Raw genomic sequence first — 21,059 nt, 5'->3', positions numbered from 1 at the left:
AAATATTACAAATAAAGGGGCACAAAGCCTTTTTGTCTACCGGACAAAATGACCAATGAGGCCACGTACCTAGGAACCTGCCGCGTGGCGACTAGCGATGCGCCACGTGCAGATTTGCCTTGTGAAGTGTGGGAATGGTTCCGTTTTATTTTATTTTATACCTATTTTATTAATAATATTAATTTTATTATTTTTTTCTTAAATCACAATAGGAAATTAAAAAAACAGCTGCAGTGTCTATGGAAAATTATTTTAAACTGATTGGTTGCAATATTTTTGTTTAACCAATCGGAATTGAGCAGAATCTGGCAGAATCAAGAAAAACAAGCGTCCATTTTCTACGGAAATCTTATCAATCAATCTTGTCATATTTAAAGAATTGAATGGATAATTGCAATCGTTTGGTCCCTTTAATGTGCTAGTACGTGATATTTGAAGCTTTTTATCTCCAAAGACATAATACACATTACGAAAATGTGGATTTCGTGACATAAAATGGACGAATCACATGATAACTCGTTGCGATCCTAATATGACAAGGTCTGTTACAAAATATTGGTAACTTGAGCCAGTCTGTTGTGTTTGTGTCAGGTTATGATACTTCTTCGATGCTGTTTTATAGTGTTATTACAGTGATTATCAAGTTCAAGTTGAAATGGTTCGAGGTTAGTATATTTTCATAACTATACGTAATAATGCCGTGATGCACATAGTACATGCTCGGAACGGCGTCCTTTGTTCGCGGTATGCATTTGATTTTATTTTATACCCTCGTCATAAGTTTCTTAGATTCTTATATGAAACATAATAAAGTTAACCTCAACTTTAACCTACGTGGTTTTTATTAACTTATTTATGCATATAGCCAAAATATTAAAAAATAATATTATAAAATAACTTTAAAAATATATCTTCTCGGTGCTAGTTACTGTATGTTAGTTGGAAAAATTATACATTATTTTTTATTAATTAATATTTTTAAATTATTACTATAACCTAATATACTACTAAAAATGGTAAAAAATAATGCCACAAACATAACCTAAAATTCTAATATAAATGTATTTCCTGTCAGTTTACTGTAGGTAGTTTAACAGTCCATTCTGCATATTCTGATTCAACTTGGCAGCTTATTTTGTTTCTAATTTTAAATGACTTCTCATTTATACTTTATGCAAACAATGTTAGGCTAAAAATAATATACACCATTATTGGACATAAGTTGGTAAGCCAGCTATAATATAAAGATTATACCCATTTCATTATGTCTGTAACCAATAATTTAATATATGATATCAAATTCTAAATACATAAAATATGTATACATTTTTTAAAGTAATGTAATGATATTTTTTTATATAAAAAAGGGTAGAGAATTTGAATAATTTACAATAAAAGTTTGATCATAGCATCATATAACAATACATAAAAGTCTATATTTTTGGATGACATTCTTAAAAAATAATAATAACCAGTGACAAAAATTCATGGTAAAGATAAAATATTCCATTTAAATCAATGTAAGACAGTCCAAATATATAAATTTACTAAATCTATTCACAGCCTGTCTAGAATTTCTTCTTAAAATTCAGTTCCAACTGTTCTATCAGTTAGATAAAAAAACTGGTTTAAATTTTGGAACTTGGTCTATCTCTATGCTTAATGAAATGCAAATTAAATATTTCTATTTTATTGTTATATACTCACGTAAAAACATAAATAATAGTTTATTAATGCACACAGTTAACAATACTAGGCATACAATGGATTTGCAATATGAGTGGTAGAAGGATTACCTGCTCAATATACTCTGTTAAACAGCACTGATTTTCAGCTGTACCCCACTTAGCCAGTATTATCATAGCACAAACATCCAAACCAACTTTCACTATTTATAATATAGTAGAATTTTAAACTGTGTTCAATACATAGGCAATAAGCTGCCACTCTATTTTATATGTTTGTTTTATGTGAAATATAAGACGCATTTATTTTTATTAAAATTTAATGAGGGTTGACTAAATTGACTTAATTGACTTTCTAGGAATATTATCTCAATTGAATGACACATGCTACTGATTTATTATTAAATGTTATTTTTATAATCATATTTTATTTATTCATTTTATTGAGGAGTGAAACGGTATTGTTTTTAAATGTGGCATAATGTTTCTTAAAAATAGTAATGTCCAAATTTTAGTAGCTACTTTAAACAAGCTGCTAGAATTAACTATAAAAATAATTTATTTTAATGAATTACCTCAATATATATTATTGTGTTTAACTTCCATGGTATATTTAAGGAGGAAGACATTTAGGCATCTATTTGTTAATGTAATAATATTAATAAAATAATATCAGCCCTGTATTATATACTTGCCCACTGCTGAGCACGGGCCTCCTCTACTACTGAGAGGGATTAGGCCTTAGTCCACCACGCTAGCCTAGTGCGGATTGGTAGACTTCACACACCTTCGAAATTCCTATTGAGAACTTCTCAGATGTGCAGGTTTCCTCACGATGTTTTCCTTCACCGTTAAAGCGAACAATAAATTAACAAAGAATACACACATGATTTTAAAAAAGTCAGAGGTGTGTGCCCTTGGAATTTGAACCTGCAGACATTCATCTTGGCAGTCCATTCCACACCCAACTAGGCTATCGCCGCTTTCATTTGTTAATGTTAGCACTAAATATTATAGGATTTGTTTTTAGAAAAATAAAAAATGTACACTACTAAAATGTTATATTCTGTTAAACTAAAATAAACATGTAGATGAAAGGCTTTTAGCAACATTACAGATAACATTTCATTTCCTTTAATTAATTATTACTTCTCAGATCTTATTAATTGGACATAGTGAAGGAAATGACTTCCTTAATGTAAATTATGTTAATGTTGACAGTAAGTTTGCTTATGTCTGTTGATTTGTAATTATCTTAATGAATAATATTATTAAAAGTGTTATGCAATAATTATGTATGCGGATTATATTATTATCAACTTTGTAACACTATGTGGTTCCCCTTATTTTCTTTCATACTAAATATTTATATGTAATACCTCATACTAAAAGGTTTTTGGGTTGTTTATTTCGCAAAATAATATATACAAAATACATTATTTATAGTCCTATACTACACCAGCTTTAGGAAGCTCTTTCCATGTGAATGTCTCATTCCTACCTCTAAAATGTAGCCTAAATTAAATACAATAAGGTACCGGCCCCATTTTCGTTCTTTACTGTTATAAAATATTTATGTTATATAAATTATAACTCAGAAGGAATGATTCAAATCGGGTAATAAATCAACAAGATATAAATCATTGAATTTCGGCCGAAGGGGGTAAGAAAAAAAAATATAAAAGTGGCGTAATATCTACATGTGACGTCATCGGGAATTACGACGCGTATGAAAGAAAAAGATGATGCGATATCCCCACTAGGCGCCCACTTTTGTACATTGCAATATTTGAAATATTTGACTCATTCAATCACTAAAAAGTATATATTCAGATACTCATAAGTATTGTCTTTAGTATTGAAATAAAGTAACATATCATTTACTTCGAATAATTGTTGAGAACACTTGAGATTCGTTTGAAAAGCCAGCCCACTTGTTTACAAGTATTAACCAGTAGTGTGTTCCAAAGTATTCTGACTGCATAATGTTTGGTCTGATAAAATGTATGGGATGACATAAATCATCAGTAAATACAAGTAATATGTTATTCCAATGTCATAATAGGTACTGTACAGATTTTAATGAAATGGTTTATGTCAGAACAATAGACCATGTTCTGAATTAAAAATAGCTTTATTTTTTATTCTAGGTTAGTCTTTTTTAATGTGTCTGTATGGGATTTGCGTATATGTATTATGCAAAATACTTAAGTCATACCTACATGATTTTTAAATATACGTTGGCCTTCGTCAAGTTTATGGTCGCATGCAATGGGGGCGACTGTTTTGCGACGACAAGAACATTATGTTAATATTATAATGTAACCTCGGTGATTCGACTTGAACACGCATTTGATAATGATTTCCTACCCGCGAATTTTCCTAGTAGGGCCTGTTATAGTAATTTGCGAGGGTGACGTGGAAGCGTGATGGAATTTTATAATTTCTTAATGAAATGTTCACGTCATATTGTACGTGAGCACGTGCGTCACCTGGATGTAATCATAGTTTAATATGCACTATGCTCTTGTGTGTACAAGTTGCTACATCTTGGCTAACGCATCGATTTACGTATTACATCTATCCTTTGTCAGTGTGAGATTAATTTGATAGTTATTGTATTTTTGGAAATTCTTAAGACATTGGATGGTTAGGCATAGACGATTGGTTACAAAGTAATTATAGGAAGACGATTGTGGTTTTCAGCCAGTAGCCTGATGGCTGCCCAGGAGGGCGTGAAGACTCCACATCGCATAGAACTTTGTGAGGACCAGCCTGTCAGGCCCGTGCGCAACTATAGAAAGCGCAGGTAGCTCACAATCCTACGTAAAATCTTAGTTTGCACCTAAATTATGTTGTTTCATTACAGTTTGATGTGTTAACATTCGTTGACCTTTAGCTTTTTGTTTTAATTTGCTGCTACATATTGTGACAAAGCTAAACCCATCAACCACTCCTTAACATCGTAATTCCGAAGTTAATTCTAGTTATATTAACTTATTTTTAACTTGGCGAGATCCTCATGGTCGACACACATCGGTTGACATGTTAAAATAGAACACCGCTTTGATGTGTGCTAATCTTATAAGGCTTCTTTTGTGTTAAAAAGGGTAAAAACCAGATAAACATAGAAAAGGTGACTGCCTCAAATTTTCTGTTATAAATTATTATTAACAACATAGATGCATGCTGAACGTGTGGTCGTGTGATAACAAAACGGGTCGCGCTATCAATCACAATTACGACGTTTTTAATTTTTTATTTTAGAATCATAGCCAACGTGCAGCCAAAGACTGAGAATGAAGAGCTCGACACCGAGCCACCTTTAAAAAAGATCGAGTTGAGATCTAAACCACTGAAGACTAGTAACGGCATCGCCAACATGACCAACGGGCACTCGCTGCGGTCGAGGGCAGCCCGGGCGACCGCCCGCGCGGCAGAGAGCCACAAACTCACAGAATACTTCAAAGAAGAACTCAAAGCAAAAATCGAGCCAACATCGCCACCACCCGTGGAAAAGACTGTCAAAATAGAACCCAAAGTTGCGAATGGGAACACAAATCATAAACTCACAGAGTATTTTCCAGTAAGACGTAGTGTAAGAAAGACTTCCAAATGTGTAATGGCAGAGAAGATGCGAGATCTGGAGCGAGCCGTGAGAGACCAAAGAGAGGATGGTTTGCAGGTAATGTACTAACCAGTATAAATTAACTCCTTTATTCATAGACGTCTTTTATTTAAGCATGGAGCAAAGCTGTGATAAAAAACGTCTATGAATAAGGGGGTAAGTTTATTACGTACTGATATTGCTGAAAATACGATTGATTTATTCAGTTTGATCTATTATTACCTGCACATAAGATAAAAGGTAATAAAATTGTCAATACGTACTCAATTTATTTATATAACTTTGATACATTAATTACATGAAAATATCAAAGTTGACGACTTACTTATCGCAAAAAAGGAGATAGTAAAATTCACTGGTTGTTGTAATACAGTGTCGGTCTCAGGATATGATGTATGACATTATATGTCGTTTATTCTAATATCTATAGTCTATACTCTAGACATTTTTTGTATAAGTATTTTACTCGCTGTTAACCAACATGACCCATACCATTCAGCAAGACAAAAAAAAATGTAGACAATTATTAATTCTTTTGAATATGATGCCAATGATGTGTCCACTCAACATCATTTAATTTAATGAAGATCATTAAAGAGGGGGTTAATTTTTCATTTATCTTTTACATCTGTAAATATGGTAAGGTAATAATTTTTGAAATAGTATAATCGCCCGAGTACCGAAGCTTACTCTCAGGCACATAATGGATGAGATTTAATCCAAGATAAAGCTGACGCGATTTCTTTAACTGTATGCGATAACGCCTTGCAGTCGCGTATCAGTACATCGCAAGGTCGCCGGTTAAAATTATCTAATTGGTATAATATGTGTAATTTTTAGCTATCAAACTCAGAATATGTGTCGAGTATATCTGTTTGTGACTAATCGATGAGCGATTGCGTGTTAGACAATATTATAACTTATCACATAACATGAATGCATACTTCATTATTGGTTATAATATAATTGACCTGCACTAAACCTTCTGAGGGGTCAATCGTAACTTTATCGTTACACAAAAAAACCTGTTTATGACAAGGGATGCTCGTAATTGATTCACAAGAGTTAAATAATTAATTTTAAAACTTATAGATTTAACACAATACAATTTATTAGCAAATTCTCAATAGAGCAGGCCATAAATGGGTGCAAAACAATATAAGCTAACTTACCGCCGAATTCAATAAACGATTCCAATCTCTTCCTCGGCTGTGCAACGAAAATAGACCAACCAGAATAAATTTAGTTGGACACGCTAATTATTGACTTATTCAGATTTGTCTATTCTTATCATTGTTCCGATTTTAAGAATGGAGATCGATTGGAATAGGCTTTTAAGCAATCATTGTTTCACAATTAGTTTTGTCGGTAGGTGGCGTATTTCGACGGGAAGGGCCGTGGCGTGATCGCAACGCGTCCGTTCGGTCGCGGGCAGTTCGTGGTGGAGTACGCGGGAGAGCTGGTGGGCGTTGCCGAGGCGCGCGAGCGGGAGCATGCGTACGCGCAAGACCCTACCGCCGGCTGCTACATGTATTACTTCAGGCACGGCGATCAACAGTATTGGTTAGTAGAGGTTGTTTTTTTTAGGTACACCCAAAGATTATTATTTTTATATATGCTTCGCAAGCTTGTTAGAACTTTATTAAGTATTTTTTTCTTCTAATTATCTTAAATAGAAGGTAGGAACTAGGGTTTTGGTACTGGAGCATGTTTTTAGGCGTTAACTAAATTTTAATTCAAAATAATTTATGCACTAATTGTGGTCATTTCGATATACGTAGAATTTTATCATCAAAAGTGGTGCTAAATGTCAGGTCAAATGACTAAAACCCGAAATAAAAAAAATCTTTTTCTTACTCACATTAATACACAAACATTATGTTTTTGAAAGTGGTTTGAGACCAGTAATAAAATAAAATAATGTAAATGTTCAGCTTAAAATGGCGTGTTATAAATTATTTGACATCATCTGATCGTATATGTGGGTGAGGTAGAAACACAGTCCTCTTTTTGTTTATAACCTGTACGGCCAAATATTTTTACATCCTTTCTATAACACTTTGGATACATATTAATGTTTTAAGGACGTAATCGCCTTACGTGACCATGATTCATGTTTATTCATAATGTTGTTTTAAATAACATGATGTCATTCTTATAAAATAAAAGGATTTTTATGAAATATAAAACCATTTACTTGTATAAAATGTACAGCTGACTTTATGTATCACAAACATGTCATTAATCATATCTTCAGTCACACGCAGTTTTGTTGGTTTTTTCTATGATAATCAATTATAAATATTTATTGTGACAAAATGTACTGTAACTAATCTGTGTTGCCCTTTTAAACTTTTAATTAATACTGACTTTCTAAAGTCGCTTTAAATAAAATATGTACACACTCAAAGATAACTCTTTTTTAGTACTTTATAGTTTGAACAAAAGGGCAAATCCGTTAATTATGTCAAACCTCAAGAGTGTGAGAGGATGAACCAAATGTGATATTGTGTGATAAGAGGGCCGGCTATCATAAGTTTCATGACTTGATATGCTAAAATCTAAATTAATAATAACATTAACTGTTAACGAATAACTTAAGGAAATATTTTAGTTCTCTTACTATATAAGGTTAATTTTGTTTTGTTGGCGAATTTTCGATTGCAGCAAGCGGCTTGCTATTCCACATGGTCGCTTTGGTTTTTCGATTATTAGAGCCAAATTCTGCCAGCCGTCATTTGATGTTGATTTTTTTAAGTTGTATCCAATTTTATAACTGCTGTTTTCATTTATTTGGTTCTAGACGAAAATTATTAATTAAAATATGTGACGTCACACCAAGGGGAAAGGTTTTCACAAATGTGACCTGTGACAAAGACGCGGGTAGGGGTAAAAAAAATCACGAAGATGTTATGACGTTATTAATGGATAGACCTTAATTATATATTCATAGTTATAAATACGTGTTCCAGTATCGACGCAACGGCCGAAACGGGCCGTCTCGGTCGTCTGGTGAACCACTCCCGCAATGGCAACCTGGTGACGAAGGCGGTGTGGGTGGACGGGCCGCGGCTCGTGTTGGTCGCCGCGCACGACATCGAGGCCGGCGACGAGCTCACCTACGACTACGGCGACAGGTCCAAGGAGTCGCTGCAGCACCACCCGTGGCTCGCGTTCTGACCTGGGTGAGATTTGTTGACTTCTCGGGTTCGATAAAACATAAATAAAAATTTCTTTTTAAAATTTTCATGAAAGGTTCACAATATAGACGGCAAAATTAAAAATTACCATAGTTAATAATAGCTTAAACAAACTAACGAAATATGCCACTTGCTAGATATGACACCATACAACCAACTAACATCACGCATTTATTCCTGAAGATACTGGTCAGAAAACCTTTTCTTAGATTCTAATAACGATTAACTCTTATACAATTTATTAAATAAATAATAGGTTTTTTATTTAATAAAATGTTTATTTAAACTTTAATTAAAATTGTCGGTCTATGCAATGGATAAAAACTAGTATGTGTTGTTTGCAGGTGTTCCTCCTGAAATCTCAATTGGACTACTAAACATTATTTATTAATTTAGTATTAGTGATTATGAATTATGAAGTTTGTTTGTTATAAATTTTGTTTGAGAATCGAACGTTTATGTAATGTACTGTTAAGTATTGAGACAATGGTGGCCTAACACTAATTTTGATATTTGCAAAAGTGGACGGTTCAATTGCCTTATGCCACTCGAAATACAAAAATATTCCTAATGAGTGTTGAAACAAGACTGAGGACTGTTTGAATGTACGCTGTTTGACGGTCGGTAGATTATTTTGCTGACCGTTTTGTTGGCGTTGGTGAATTCAAAATATTTTTATGACTGATTTTAGACTCGTCCCGACGTCACTTACTGACAGTTTTCGTTCGTATCAAGCAGTTTGAACGTGTGAGGTGTACACCGCCAGTGCGGGTCCCTCGACGTAATGCAAGTTTTTGTATCGACTTTTGTATGCAAATGTAGAGTTTGTATACGTATCTATATCTAAATGTTTAAAGTTAAACCCGAATTGTGACTAGAAGGTGATTTTTATTGCCTCGTCTCAGTATTGTTGAAACTATTAAAGATGTCGAATATCATCGGAAAGATTTGAAATTAAGTCTATTAAGGACTAAGTAAAATTATATAAAGATTGTTTGACGATCATTGTTTAACACTTCCTTATAACATGCAGGGGAATCATATTCTGGGATTAATGGACAGAATATAGTCCATGTAATCAACATCATGTCAAGCCAGAGATGCTGATAAAATGTACAAAACATTTAAAATTGACAGTGAAAGTTGATCCGGTCACACGGAACACTATTCACAAGCTACAGAGCTTCATGTCAATATGCTGGTATGAAAATAAAACGCGCAGTTGCTTAATTCACGTGTTATAGTGACACTAAGTGTTACTAACGTTGTAAGGGTGCCTTCAAATTAGTCGCGCGGCAAATTTAATGCGCTCTTAGGTCTTTTACTTTAGCGTCGTTTATGTAATGGCAATTCATTCCTTTGCCGCGCGGCAGTCGCGCTGTATCCGCGCGTCTAATTTGAAGGCGCCCTTAGTTCAAGCTTTCCCACGTGGTCTACGGAGTTTGTAAATTTAAGAGTTTGAACATATAACGTTGTAAATGTCGCATAATCGCGTTTTATCGTCCAAGAAGCTATCGATACGTCGCTAATGCATTGACTCATTGTCAGTCACGACACAAACTCGAATAGTTTACGTATTTATAAATTAGGTTTAATTTGATTGTTAAGTGTATTGAGAAAGACGTGAGGTTGTAAGAGTTGCTCACTGTGTTAATGATATTTTGTTAAGTCATTAATATTATATCCCAAAGTCCTGAGTGTAAACCGTTTTTGTCATCGTATATTTTGAATAAATATTTTATGTGAAATTATATTCAGATTTTTATGATGTGAAAAATTATTTCGTTACACTATTAAATATAATAAATGAATGATAAATGGTGGGGATACCCTGCGAAGTCGATATAACCCACCCTAATAAAATGTAATCGGCCCACCGATACTAAATATTATAAATTATTCCATCAGATCATTGTTAATGAAATCATCCATTTTTATTATTAATAAAGGTTGTATTCTTTTATATTTTCGGTATCCGAAATTACATTTTAAGTCGAATGGTGTAAAATTTTAAATTTTTTATGTGAAATTAAATCCATAGTGGTGGGCAAATACACCTTATACCATGTATAGGATAGCACTTTTGAGGGCCTTAAAATCTATCTGGGAAACGCAACAATCTTCTAAAAGTTTTGTAGAAGTACGCAAAGTTCGATACGATGTAATTCATTATTTACAAAAACCATATATAAAACTAGATACATACTCAGATGCCCTCGAAAAATCCACCTGGATAGAAATGCCTTATTGTCGTTTGTGGAGATTATGAACGTCCATTTTATTAGCTATGCAAATTGACACCGCAACTATTGCTAAACCGCGTGTAGAGATCTCCTTGCATTTTCCTTTATTGTGTGAAGTGTAAAACCATTGGAGGGTAGTCGTTTGAGTATCCGCATTTAGTTTTAAGTAAGTGTGAATACTTCATTTAAACTAGAAATGGAGTGAGATGTAATTGGAGGTAAAACGACAAGTTGAATGTACTCAAGCGTTCCTCTTATTTCGATATTAATGTACTACAAATTCTATGATGTACCATACATCTGTGTGCTGTTAAATAAGCTGACATGTCGATTGTAATAATTGAAGTATCATCTTAGTTGAAATTAACAACAAAGATAATTATTATTTTGAAATGAGAGCGAACGTGCAAAAATTTTGATACATTTCAAAAGATATAGGAAATTTTGTATAACTAAAGTTTTTATATTATATATCTTAGTATAATTTGTAATGTAAGTCGATGCTGGTGGGATAGCCGTATTCACCAAGAGAGTTATTATTAATTTATAAATTGAACTTGTTATCAATTAAAAGTGTGCCAGTCTTTATGCCAAAGTAGACCACGAGACACTTCCATTATTCCTTTTGTAATTATCGATTATTTTTCCGGTTGTCGGTTTCGTAAGTATGTCGGTAGAATAGAAAAATCATGTTCACTGTACAAATCGCAGCAGCTTTCGCTGAGTGCCTGAGAATAGTGTGAATCGAAACGAAACTGAATCTAGCGGGACTCATCGATATAGGGATGTGCCTTATCATTCTGTTGTGTCGTGGGCAAGTAGTCGATTATCGATAATTTGGACAGCAAACGTTTGTAAATCAAATTACATACCATTAGTGGTAAATAGTCGGATACAATACTCCGTCAATACAACAGATGATAAGTCACAAGTTGACAAAGGGAAACTGAATCATAGACAAGTTAGCTGTTAATGAAGAAATGAAGACTGGCGCGCCTTGAGTAGTTTTACTGTACCGATCGTGCACTTGAATTATTAACTACTTAATTATAAAGCCGCGTTTCCATTGTGCGAGTACTTGTATGTAGATACTTTATATTTGTAAGTTAAAACTGCATTACAAGTGAAGCTTGCATACAGGCATGTTGTGCAGTAGAAACGCGGTTTAATGTCGCTGGATCATGTTACTATGCAGCTATAACTTATGGTAGACCTCTTCCTTGCCATTTGGCAATTCTTCTCTGTCCGCGTAACTTTTGTTATATAACAGATATTTTGTCCAGTGTTTTCGCAGCTTATTAGTCTATTGTGTTTAAATTTGTAATGATACGAATAACAAATCATGAGTCATAATTAATTGTTTTATGTATGACAATAATAATGTCTATGTACGAACTACAATGTGGGCGCTCGGGCATTAGTCTTTACGCCAATTGGTTATTGAATTTAATTGACTTGTATTTCCATAACGTTTTTAGTGTTGCGGTCTGGAAAATATCGTATTTGAGCATCAATAGAAACTTTAAAAAAATGCGTATAGTTTCGATTTTTAACCTCCTTATTATGCCACTAATCGTAACATTATATAACCAAAAACGGCAATATTACAATCAAATAATTCTTAATAAACTCTTTCTCTAATTGCACTCTACTTTTTACCTCTTACTCTTCCATTGTAGGAGATCCAGCCGACATTGTTAACTCTAAATATAAAAAAAAAACAATATTGCTTTCGTAGTTCCTATTCCCTGTATATTTAACTAACTTCTTGTGTAATTTCCTAACCAATCTACGTACACAGCACGCTGTTTAACGGTCGATTAATAAACGATCCTAAACGTTACCTTCGGATCGACAGCAAAATTGATCCAATCAGAATGAAGTTAGCTTGATATGCCTTGATTTATGTTGATTGGTTCATTCTTACGATTGATCTGTCGGTACAGATTTGGATCGTTTATACATATGGGTCATAAGTGGCTTATATTTTATTCAGTTAGCTGAATTTTAGACGAGAACTTGTTAGATGCGTATTGTACTAAACACCCGTTTTAGGGCTAAATTGTATTTTATTCAATATCTTAATGCATTTTGTAAATATCATCCTGTTTTTAATTTCAATCAATCAAAAAATCTAATGCTTGTGATTTTATTATATTCATTTTATATGTACACAGTACACACATCTTAATTTATTACTAGCTAACATAATTGTGTATGTTTTTAATGGCACTCGGGACGATATTGTTTCTTATTTTGATATTAAAATTTGGTTTACCCTGTACCCACATATAGGACCAATGATTGCATACAAATTTAATGGCATTGTCTTGTTTTGTCAATTAATTGAGATATGAAGCTGTAGACACCAAATAGTTTTTGCCTTTATCCGTGAAGTGATGAGAAATTTTAAATTATTTTCATACAATTTTGCACTAATGCCTTCAATATAGGCTGAAATATTTGTTTTAGTGCTTATATTGTTGATAGAGTTTAATATAATTTTTAGGCCAATAAGCCATTATTTAATACTAAGTAATTGTTGTATCAGATTACTGTCGCCACTGCATTGTGAAACGACCGAAGTGTTGTTATAAAGAACATATTAGCATGTACGTGTGTTGGGTAGTGGGTACATCATACAGGTATATTATTACGCATTGTTCGCTATAATTTCGGATCGGTCATTAGATAAATCGATTATAATCTATGTATTCTAAACTCGAAATGCACTGCAGTGGATGATCAGTTTTAAATCTCGATAGTCTCTTCATATTACACAATGATACCGGTTTTGGTTTATATTAAAATAGTTCTAGCCAATAAATACGAACATTTTTATATGAAAGATATCTATTTTTATACGACGTTGTGTTTCAGAACGAAGGTATAGCGAAAATGTTTTATATTCCTTGTGAAATATGAAGTGATGACGCAGTCGATTGGAATCATTATAACAGTATTGTTAACGGCTATTTTCCTATGTAGCGGTGTTATGAGACTTAATAATTTATTTTGAAAATGTAGGGCCGCTACACACTGCCCTAAAATAATCCGTAGAGATTGAGAATTGAGTGAAATATAAAAAATGAACTTCCACTGGTATGTTTTATTTGTTTCATGATCGTATAAGCATATTATTTTGCCTCATCGACGTTATAATATTAAAATAATGATACTAATATTCAGGTTTTTTCAAATAGCCTCTCGTATGTATCTAAAAAAAAATGCAATGCATGTCAAATATTTTGATAATTTAATGTTACACAAAAATTAGCTTATCATCAGTCTGTTAATCAGAAGCGACATATTTAGTATAAATTATTACAGTACATATTACACAGTTGGTAAATATTTATGCTATGGTAACATTATGATGCAGCTTGAGATAGTAGAGTTGCGCTTGCGATTCCAGCTCTTGTAGCGACTTCACTACGGGCGCCATTTGGCTTACGTGATCCTGTAAACAAAATACTCCAAGTAAAATCCTACGCATATTCCGTAAGTACCCGTGGCGCATAGTGAAATTTTTCAATGGTAACCCGTACCAAAAAATAAATGCCTTGTTTAACATATCACAGTCAATTTAACAGAAAACAAAAACTAAGACAACGTAAATAAATCTATAAAGAAAGCTGGTAGTACGGACGCTTCGCCACTGGTAAGTACCCAAGTGCCGCCGATTTGTCAACTATGTTATTGTGGTAAACATTGTTTTCGTGATCAGACTAATGGAAAATTTATAGGCATAGTATTCCTCAATTTTCGGCTGAGTTGAAGAAGTTCATGAGGGGCGTCACGGTAAAATTATTTTTCAAGGCGAGTGTGCACGCGTATAGTGCAAGTAAAGTAATTGTCTATAGAGAAGATTAGGGACAGGTATATAAAACCTTAGATATATTTTTGTACGTAAGTTAAGAAACCGAATGAATCATTCTCATACGAAAAAACAATGGCATTACAAATTTACCTGATATCCGGTTCCGACTTGTTTCCTCTTTTCACCGTACACAACTTTACCGTCGAACTCATTACTCGGAACCTTCATGTCTGGCTCGACCTGCTGGATCGTTATGTTCAAGTGGTCCTCTATGTCCGCCAGATACTGGAATTATATATATTTTTTGACTTTATGAATGAAAACAGATCCTGCAAATATCTATAAATAAACGCATTATAACAGTTATTATAAATTCTGAAATACATTTACAATAATATCATTAGGACATCTAAATATAAAACCAAACCAAAAAATATTAGAAATTACACTGATAACACTTTTGTTTCTGCAACTTAAACTGCACTATATATTTTCCCGGGATAAAAGTAGCCTATGTCCTTCCCAGGGTCTCGAAACTATATATCGAAATCCGTTCGGCATTTTAGGAGTGTACTGCGTTCAGATAGACAGACACACAAACACGGCGGGGGACTTTGTTTTATAATATGTATATATAAGGGATGTTTAAGGTTCCTTCATTCATTGTTAAATGGCAGAAAGTAGAAGTATGGCATGCGACAGTATAGGTTTGTACCTGGGGTTCGTTGTACCACATGCAGCAGCCCTTGGGCCTGTCGTCGATGAGGTTGGTGTTCCAGCAGTTGCGGCCGCGCGACGAGCACCACTCGCCGTGGTACCACACCTGCACCAAACACACATAGCATCACGTCTCACACGGAGTCATCACAACCACATTTCACTAGCTATGCTAGGGTCCCACGTAATAGGTGGCGAGCTTATTGGACATTTACCGGGAACATTGTGAAACTTCCGGCTGATACTGGGCAGAATAACCAAAATCACTCATCGACCCAAGAACCCAAGACCCCAGCACGATATTCGTTCCGCGCTCGCAATACAACTACGCCACCGAAATGTTATTATAATACAGATATAATATTCAAATTCACACAATTCCTAGAGTCTACAATTTACTAATATCCCGACTAAATTATTACTATTTAGGACGCTTTTAATGAAAGATCTCAAATTTAATCATTGATCCGATCTGGAAAACAAACTCATATCTAAATATGTCATTTGTAAGCACGTCAAAGATATCTTTGTTCTGATTGGTTCATTTTCGCGATGGATTAACATAACGAAAGAGAGACAAGAATTTGATATCTTAGACGAATTCACAGACTAAAATATATGCATGAATAGGGAATTTCAATAGGTATAACTTTCCCCTTCTACACCGCCTGCCACTTTCTTAAATTTGGAAAAATTCTCTACTTTTTTGAAACCCTACCTTCTCCGGCACGGTAGAGACAAGACTGATGGCGAGCCCCATGCGTTCCGCTCGGCCGACACGACCGATGCGATGCACGTAGTTTGATTTATCGTCCGGCAGGGTGACGTTAATCACTATAGAAAAGTTTTTATTACATAAATTACGACTTTGTCAACATAATTTAGTTTTTTTTATTTTTTATTTATTAGTTACTTCATGTGTAGTTATTAAATGTAAAGAACAACAGTATGGACCGTGTACTTGTTATAATAATTTGACCTAAGCACAGGCATTTTAAAAAGATTTGAATTCTACTTCAGAAATATTACTTCACAACAGTGTCCACTAGTACTAATAATAAAATATTTATACACATTTTTTTTTTCATAATCGATACTCACTAAACGGCAGTCCCGATATATCGATACCCCTGGCAGCGACGTCGGTGCAAATGAGGAACTTGACCTGGTTCTGCTTGAACTTTTCCAAGTTGGCCTTACGCTCGGCCGGCTTCCTGTCGCCGTGCAGGCACACGCACGAGAACTCATTGCCGTATGACTTCAAATAGCGTTCCAGGTTGTCACAATCCAGCTTCGTGCGACAGAATATTATGGCTCTGTGCGGAAATATTAATGGATAAAGTTGTGCCAAGACTTCATAACAATACATAGGTGTTATCTATTTTTTTTTAATTAAGTAGTTCAATGTCGTTTCAACATATATAATGCGCTTTTCGAAGCGGTTTTTTTTTAATTAACTTGTCATATAACTAGAGCAATTTCGAAGCTCGTAGAATGGAATCATTATTCCGTAAACTGTATGTGCGGTGATTTAGCGTGCCGCAGCCATTACTTAATGCATCCAGTTTCATTGAAAGAGTACATAGCAGGCGAATTAAAGCGACTTTCGCAAGCTCACTCGACAATAGCCATAAGGAAACATTAGGTTGATTTATTTTACCTATCCATCTTATGTTCTTTAATAGCGCGGATGCAGTATTCTCCCTTGAGGATCTTCACGGCTTCCGACAACGTCTCTGGCGTGGTATTACCGCTTCGAATGTTATCTTTAGCGTGCACGCCGTCGGTTTGCAGGTACCTAAAATATAACATCAGTGAGTATTTTTTATTTAATAACTAATTTGGCGTACAGGCTGATACTACTTTTGGGGCTAGTTTTTTTATTCAACTTTAAGAAATTATAGTGCGATTGTCAATACACTTATACAGACTAAGAAAGAGACATAATGAATATCAACTGAAATGTATAGTAATCATTTATTTTTGTTAATATCCTAAAAAAGAAACTCACTTGCGCAACGTCTCCCACAGACGATCCTTTTGCGGGTCCACATTCACCACAACGTGGTGCACCGTTTCGGGTACCGCGTCTTCTCCTTTTAAGTCCACCCATGTTGGGAAATGCATTAATTTCTCCTACAAGTATATATTTTTAATAGCAAATAATGTAGTATAGCAGCAACAGTCTATAGTCTACACATATCAACCATCGACCCTTACTTTAATTATTACTTGATATTTTAAAGCCAGTTTGATTAATATTAATGAAAAAACAATCAAAGTAAAGTATTAAAAAAAATTGGGATAAATAGTGTGAAAAGTTTAATGTATGGAACTCCACTGCCAATGATAATTTGCTACTACAATTTTGTGTACTTACCGCCATTTTCTTAACTTCGAACGCGTGGAGTGTCGCCGAACACACCACCATCTGAAGACGGCGGCCGTCCGAAGTAATCTTTGGTATTTGACGATGAAGGCGTTCAATCAGTTCTCCGTATCCAGCTTTGAGTAAGCCGTCGGCTTCGTCGAGCACAAAGAACCGGCAATGGGTGAGAGCCAAATATCCTGTTAAGAACAAAAATACATAGCTTTTATTTTGCAATATCTGTTTGATGTGCAATTACCTGGAATTGTTTCATGTGTAAATAATTTTAATTATTTATCAACCCAACAAAGCAATAAATTTTTTCTGTTCTAAACGCGTATATTTTGAACACCGTTGTCGACATTTCTATGAAGTATTTAGAAATACAGGATATCATTTACATTTGGTTATAATACCTACCACCCTGTATAAGATCTTCAAGTCGACCAGGCGTGCCGACAACTATGTCTACTCCGGAGTTGAGCTGATTGATCTGATCCTTCACGTTAATACCTCCCACGACGAGTAACTCGCGCACCGTAGGATTCTCCAGGTATTTCTTAAACTTTGTTATTTGTGTGCAAGTTTGTTCCGCTAACTCGCGCGACGGCTGTAATATTGAAATGGAATAGGTTTCTCCAGGTAAAGAATTCGACTATACTTTTCAGGAATAACAAGTAATCTATGTTGTTTTTATGTTACAGGCTTCCGCTGCATCATATCTCATCAAAATTGGGTCAACTGTTCAGACGTGAAAGCGTTACAAACAGATGGACAACATTACTTGTTGTTTTTTTCAGATTTTATAGCGGTTTTTATTATTATTATTTGTTATCAGGCAGGAAGTTTGTTTAACTGATATGCATGTATCCTGCTATTACACCACATTTACAATTTCATTACAGTCTTTTGTTTAAATCCTTATAAAATGAAAATGAAAAACATAATTACAATCATAGACAACATGTACCATATGAAAATATTATCATTATTCCTAGATACAAAGGCGACCTTAAAAAAAAGAGTGTATTCCCACCTAAAAGGCCGGCTACACAACTATATCCCTGGTATTGCAGATATTCATGGGTCACAGTGATCACCTACAATCAGGAGAACCGTATGCTCATTGCCCCCTACATGATAAAAAAGTAATTTAATTACCACTCACAAATCAGTCACGAAAAGTAATAAGAACATACCTCAATGATGATTGCTTGTGGAGCATTGTTTACTGGTTTAGCCTCAGCACCAGCCCCAGCAGAAATTGCATTGAGTTTCACATTCTCCTTTGGTGCTTGACAAATAGCTATGTATTCACTTGGTGGTGAATACTATGAGGAATAAATAAAAAACAGCTTAGACTATGATAATAAAAATTATTTATTTAATATAGAAAACCAACTTCAAGTGCAACAATGTCTAAGTTAGGTGACTCTAAAAGCATGAAATGTCGTATAAGAGTTTCTTACATAATTTGTTTCAAGTATAAAACATGATTTTTGAAAATTTGTTTACTGAGGAGAAAAAATTCTATTACATGGCTCATAGTATTACAGATCATGAATAGTGAATAAATCTGTAATTAGCAATTATTAGCCTAAAGAACAACATGTAAACATGACTATTTTTAAGGGCCATACAGCATGCTAAATCGCTGGGTCCAATAAGACAGTCCTACTTCAAATGAAAATGATTTAATTTTACCTTAAAAGGAGTTGCACCAAAGTTGAAACTCATTTCAGCATTTTTCAGCACAATGGCTGGGAAATAACATTCAGACCGCCTAGGTTGCTCAATCTTGAATGCTACTCCTAGATCTTCTCCATTCTTTGTGTAACGGATCTCACCATTGTTTAAATTAAGCATGCAACCTTAACAATAAATATTTATTATAATATAATCTAGAATATGCAAATATAGTTGAGGGACCTGTTTAAAGAGGGTATTCAGTGTTTGATTCTCTTCCCAAATATATATAAAATATACAACCATATTTTTAAAGGAATTTTCATACATAGACATTTTTGCTTTTCTAGGCCAGGTTGCAGTATGAAGGAAAAAAGGATCATACTTAAAGGTAATTTTTTATGTAATAAGTAATAACCAATAACATATGTCAACAAGTAGCTAGCAAAAGGATATTCAGACATTGGGAGCTTTTTACATAAGTTTACTTTGCCATTTATTGCTTTTATTTTTTGTTTATATTTTTCTTTATTACATACTAATATGAACAGCTGAATGTTTAAATAGATCCCCAAACCAAATATACATACTGTATAGTCCAAATTAATAACCATAGATAAAGCATTATTTTTCCTTAGAAAGTCAATGTTGATTTTTATCTCTTATCTATTGTATACTTTTTAAATTAAGTATTTTGTACTTACCAATAACATCATTCATACCAAATGCTGTACCATAATCATCAAATTGTTTTGAATTGGACTTCTTGCCAGTACCACCAAAACCATAACCAAATCTGTCTGTTCCAAGATCAAGCCTTGCCTAAAATAAAAAGGGAATAGTAAAATTCATGCACAATATCTAATATTTATTTTTAATTTGTTTTATACTGCAATCAAGAGATATATTGTGCAATTATTGATAACAGTTTAATGAAACCCAAGAAATATTTATAGGGAACTAAGACCATGTTCTTAGTCAATATTGACATGTTAGATAAATAACTAACTTACAGCTTGTGTAGACCAACCAACACGGCACAAACCCTCATCGGTTACAGTGGCTTCGTAATAGTAAGCTCCCTTGCTGTGGACGCCTTTCGTAGCTCTGCAGCCGTGCCATGCCTTCGCGTCACGTGACTGGCACCTCAGACCATCTGGAGTCACAGCTAGCGCATCCGTTCGGTCAAAGAACGACATCGTCCACTCTGTCGCAACATGCTGCAGGACCTTTCCAGTTTTACCTTCTTGCATGTCCTTTAACGTCTCCCATACGATTTGTAATATAGGTAAACAAAATGCGCCGGTCTTTCCACTACCAGTTTCAGCAGCCATAAGCACGTCACCACCACCCAAAATGAGAGGAATTGCTTCGGCCTGGACATCTGTTGGTAATGTCCAATCCATTTCTTCGGTCGCCTTCCCCAGCTCGGAGAGGACGCCGAATTCTTCGAAAGCCGTCATGGCTGCTGAAAAACTGCCCGATTGGTTTATTTGATAAGATAATCCGTGAAGAAAATATAAGGCACCAGTGCTGTTCAATAATTTTTACTTTAACACATTTGACATTAAATGCCAAAGCCTACACGCAAAATAACATGACATAAGAAAATCCACAGATTGTACTATATTACTCACTGGCATCACAATTCACAACCAACAAAGCTGTGAACTACCTTCTCTCATACCTACCTAACTTCCAGCACCCTTTAC

At 34.4% G+C, this 21,059-nt stretch overlaps 2 protein-coding genes across 4 annotated transcripts; one reads left to right on the top strand and one right to left on the bottom strand.

Annotated features, from left to right (window-relative positions):
• The first annotated feature begins 288 nt into the window (after positions 1 to 288).
• Positions 289 to 13,855, top strand: LOC115441344 (histone-lysine N-methyltransferase PR-Set7). Of its 3 annotated transcripts, none has more exons than XM_037436711.1 (6): positions 289 to 540; positions 4,392 to 4,494; positions 4,953 to 5,370; positions 6,686 to 6,876; positions 8,286 to 8,498; positions 8,858 to 13,855. In XM_037436711.1, the coding sequence occupies exons 2-5, from the start codon at positions 4,403 to 4,405 to the stop codon at positions 8,491 to 8,493; spliced, it is 909 nt and encodes a 302-aa protein (XP_037292608.1). In that variant the 5' UTR covers positions 289 to 540; positions 4,392 to 4,402; the 3' UTR covers positions 8,494 to 8,498; positions 8,858 to 13,855. The 3 variants fall into 3 exon arrangements, with proteins under 3 accessions (XP_037292608.1, XP_030021964.1, XP_030021963.1); XM_030166104.2 differs by having other exon boundaries at positions 289 to 665; XM_030166103.1 differs by lacking the exon at positions 289 to 540 and adding an exon at positions 699 to 744.
• A 136-nt stretch (positions 13,856 to 13,991) lies between these two features.
• On the bottom strand, positions 13,992 to 20,965 carry LOC115441343 (ATP-dependent RNA helicase Ddx1). The gene is made up of 13 exons (XM_030166102.2): positions 20,361 to 20,965; positions 20,052 to 20,169; positions 19,366 to 19,532; positions 18,861 to 18,992; positions 18,082 to 18,271; positions 17,674 to 17,861; positions 17,305 to 17,429; positions 16,954 to 17,091; positions 16,395 to 16,609; positions 16,012 to 16,127; positions 15,292 to 15,399; positions 14,727 to 14,861; positions 13,992 to 14,216 (listed from the first exon to the last, which is right to left on the bottom strand). The coding sequence occupies exons 1-13, from the start codon at positions 20,808 to 20,810 to the stop codon at positions 14,112 to 14,114; spliced, it is 2,187 nt and encodes a 728-aa protein (XP_030021962.1). The 5' UTR covers positions 20,811 to 20,965; the 3' UTR covers positions 13,992 to 14,111.
• Between the last annotated feature and the right edge of the window lie 94 nt (positions 20,966 to 21,059).

Source organism: Manduca sexta, chromosome 9 (genome assembly GCF_014839805.1).
Source record: "Manduca sexta isolate Smith_Timp_Sample1 chromosome 9, JHU_Msex_v1.0, whole genome shotgun sequence".
Lineage (NCBI taxonomy): Eukaryota > Metazoa > Arthropoda > Insecta > Lepidoptera > Sphingidae > Manduca > Manduca sexta.
The sequence above is the reverse complement of the archived record's forward strand: the minus strand, read 5'-3'. Positions and strand labels throughout refer to the sequence as shown.

Excerpts from the sequence above, each read along its gene's own strand:
- LOC115441344 (XM_030166103.1), top strand. The coding sequence starts at position 717 with ATGCTCGGAACGGCGTCCTTTGTTCGCG. Across the intron at positions 745-4,391 it reads AACGGCGTCCTTTGTTCGCG|CCAGTAGCCTGATGGCTGCC; the intron begins GTATGCATTTGA and ends TGTGGTTTTCAG. Across the intron at positions 4,495-4,952 it reads CGCAACTATAGAAAGCGCAG|AATCATAGCCAACGTGCAGC; the intron begins GTAGCTCACAAT and ends TTTTTATTTTAG.
- LOC115441343 (XM_030166102.2), bottom strand. The coding sequence starts at position 20,810 with ATGACGGCTTTCGAAGAATTCGGCGTCCTCTCCGAGCTGGGGAAGGCG. Across the intron at positions 19,533-20,051 it reads TGGTATGAATGATGTTATTG|GTTGCATGCTTAATTTAAAC; the intron begins GTAAGTACAAAA and ends TTTATTGTTAAG. Across the intron at positions 18,272-18,860 it reads CACAAGCAATCATCATTGAG|CCGTCGCGCGAGTTAGCGGA; the intron begins GTATGTTCTTAT and ends TCAATATTACAG.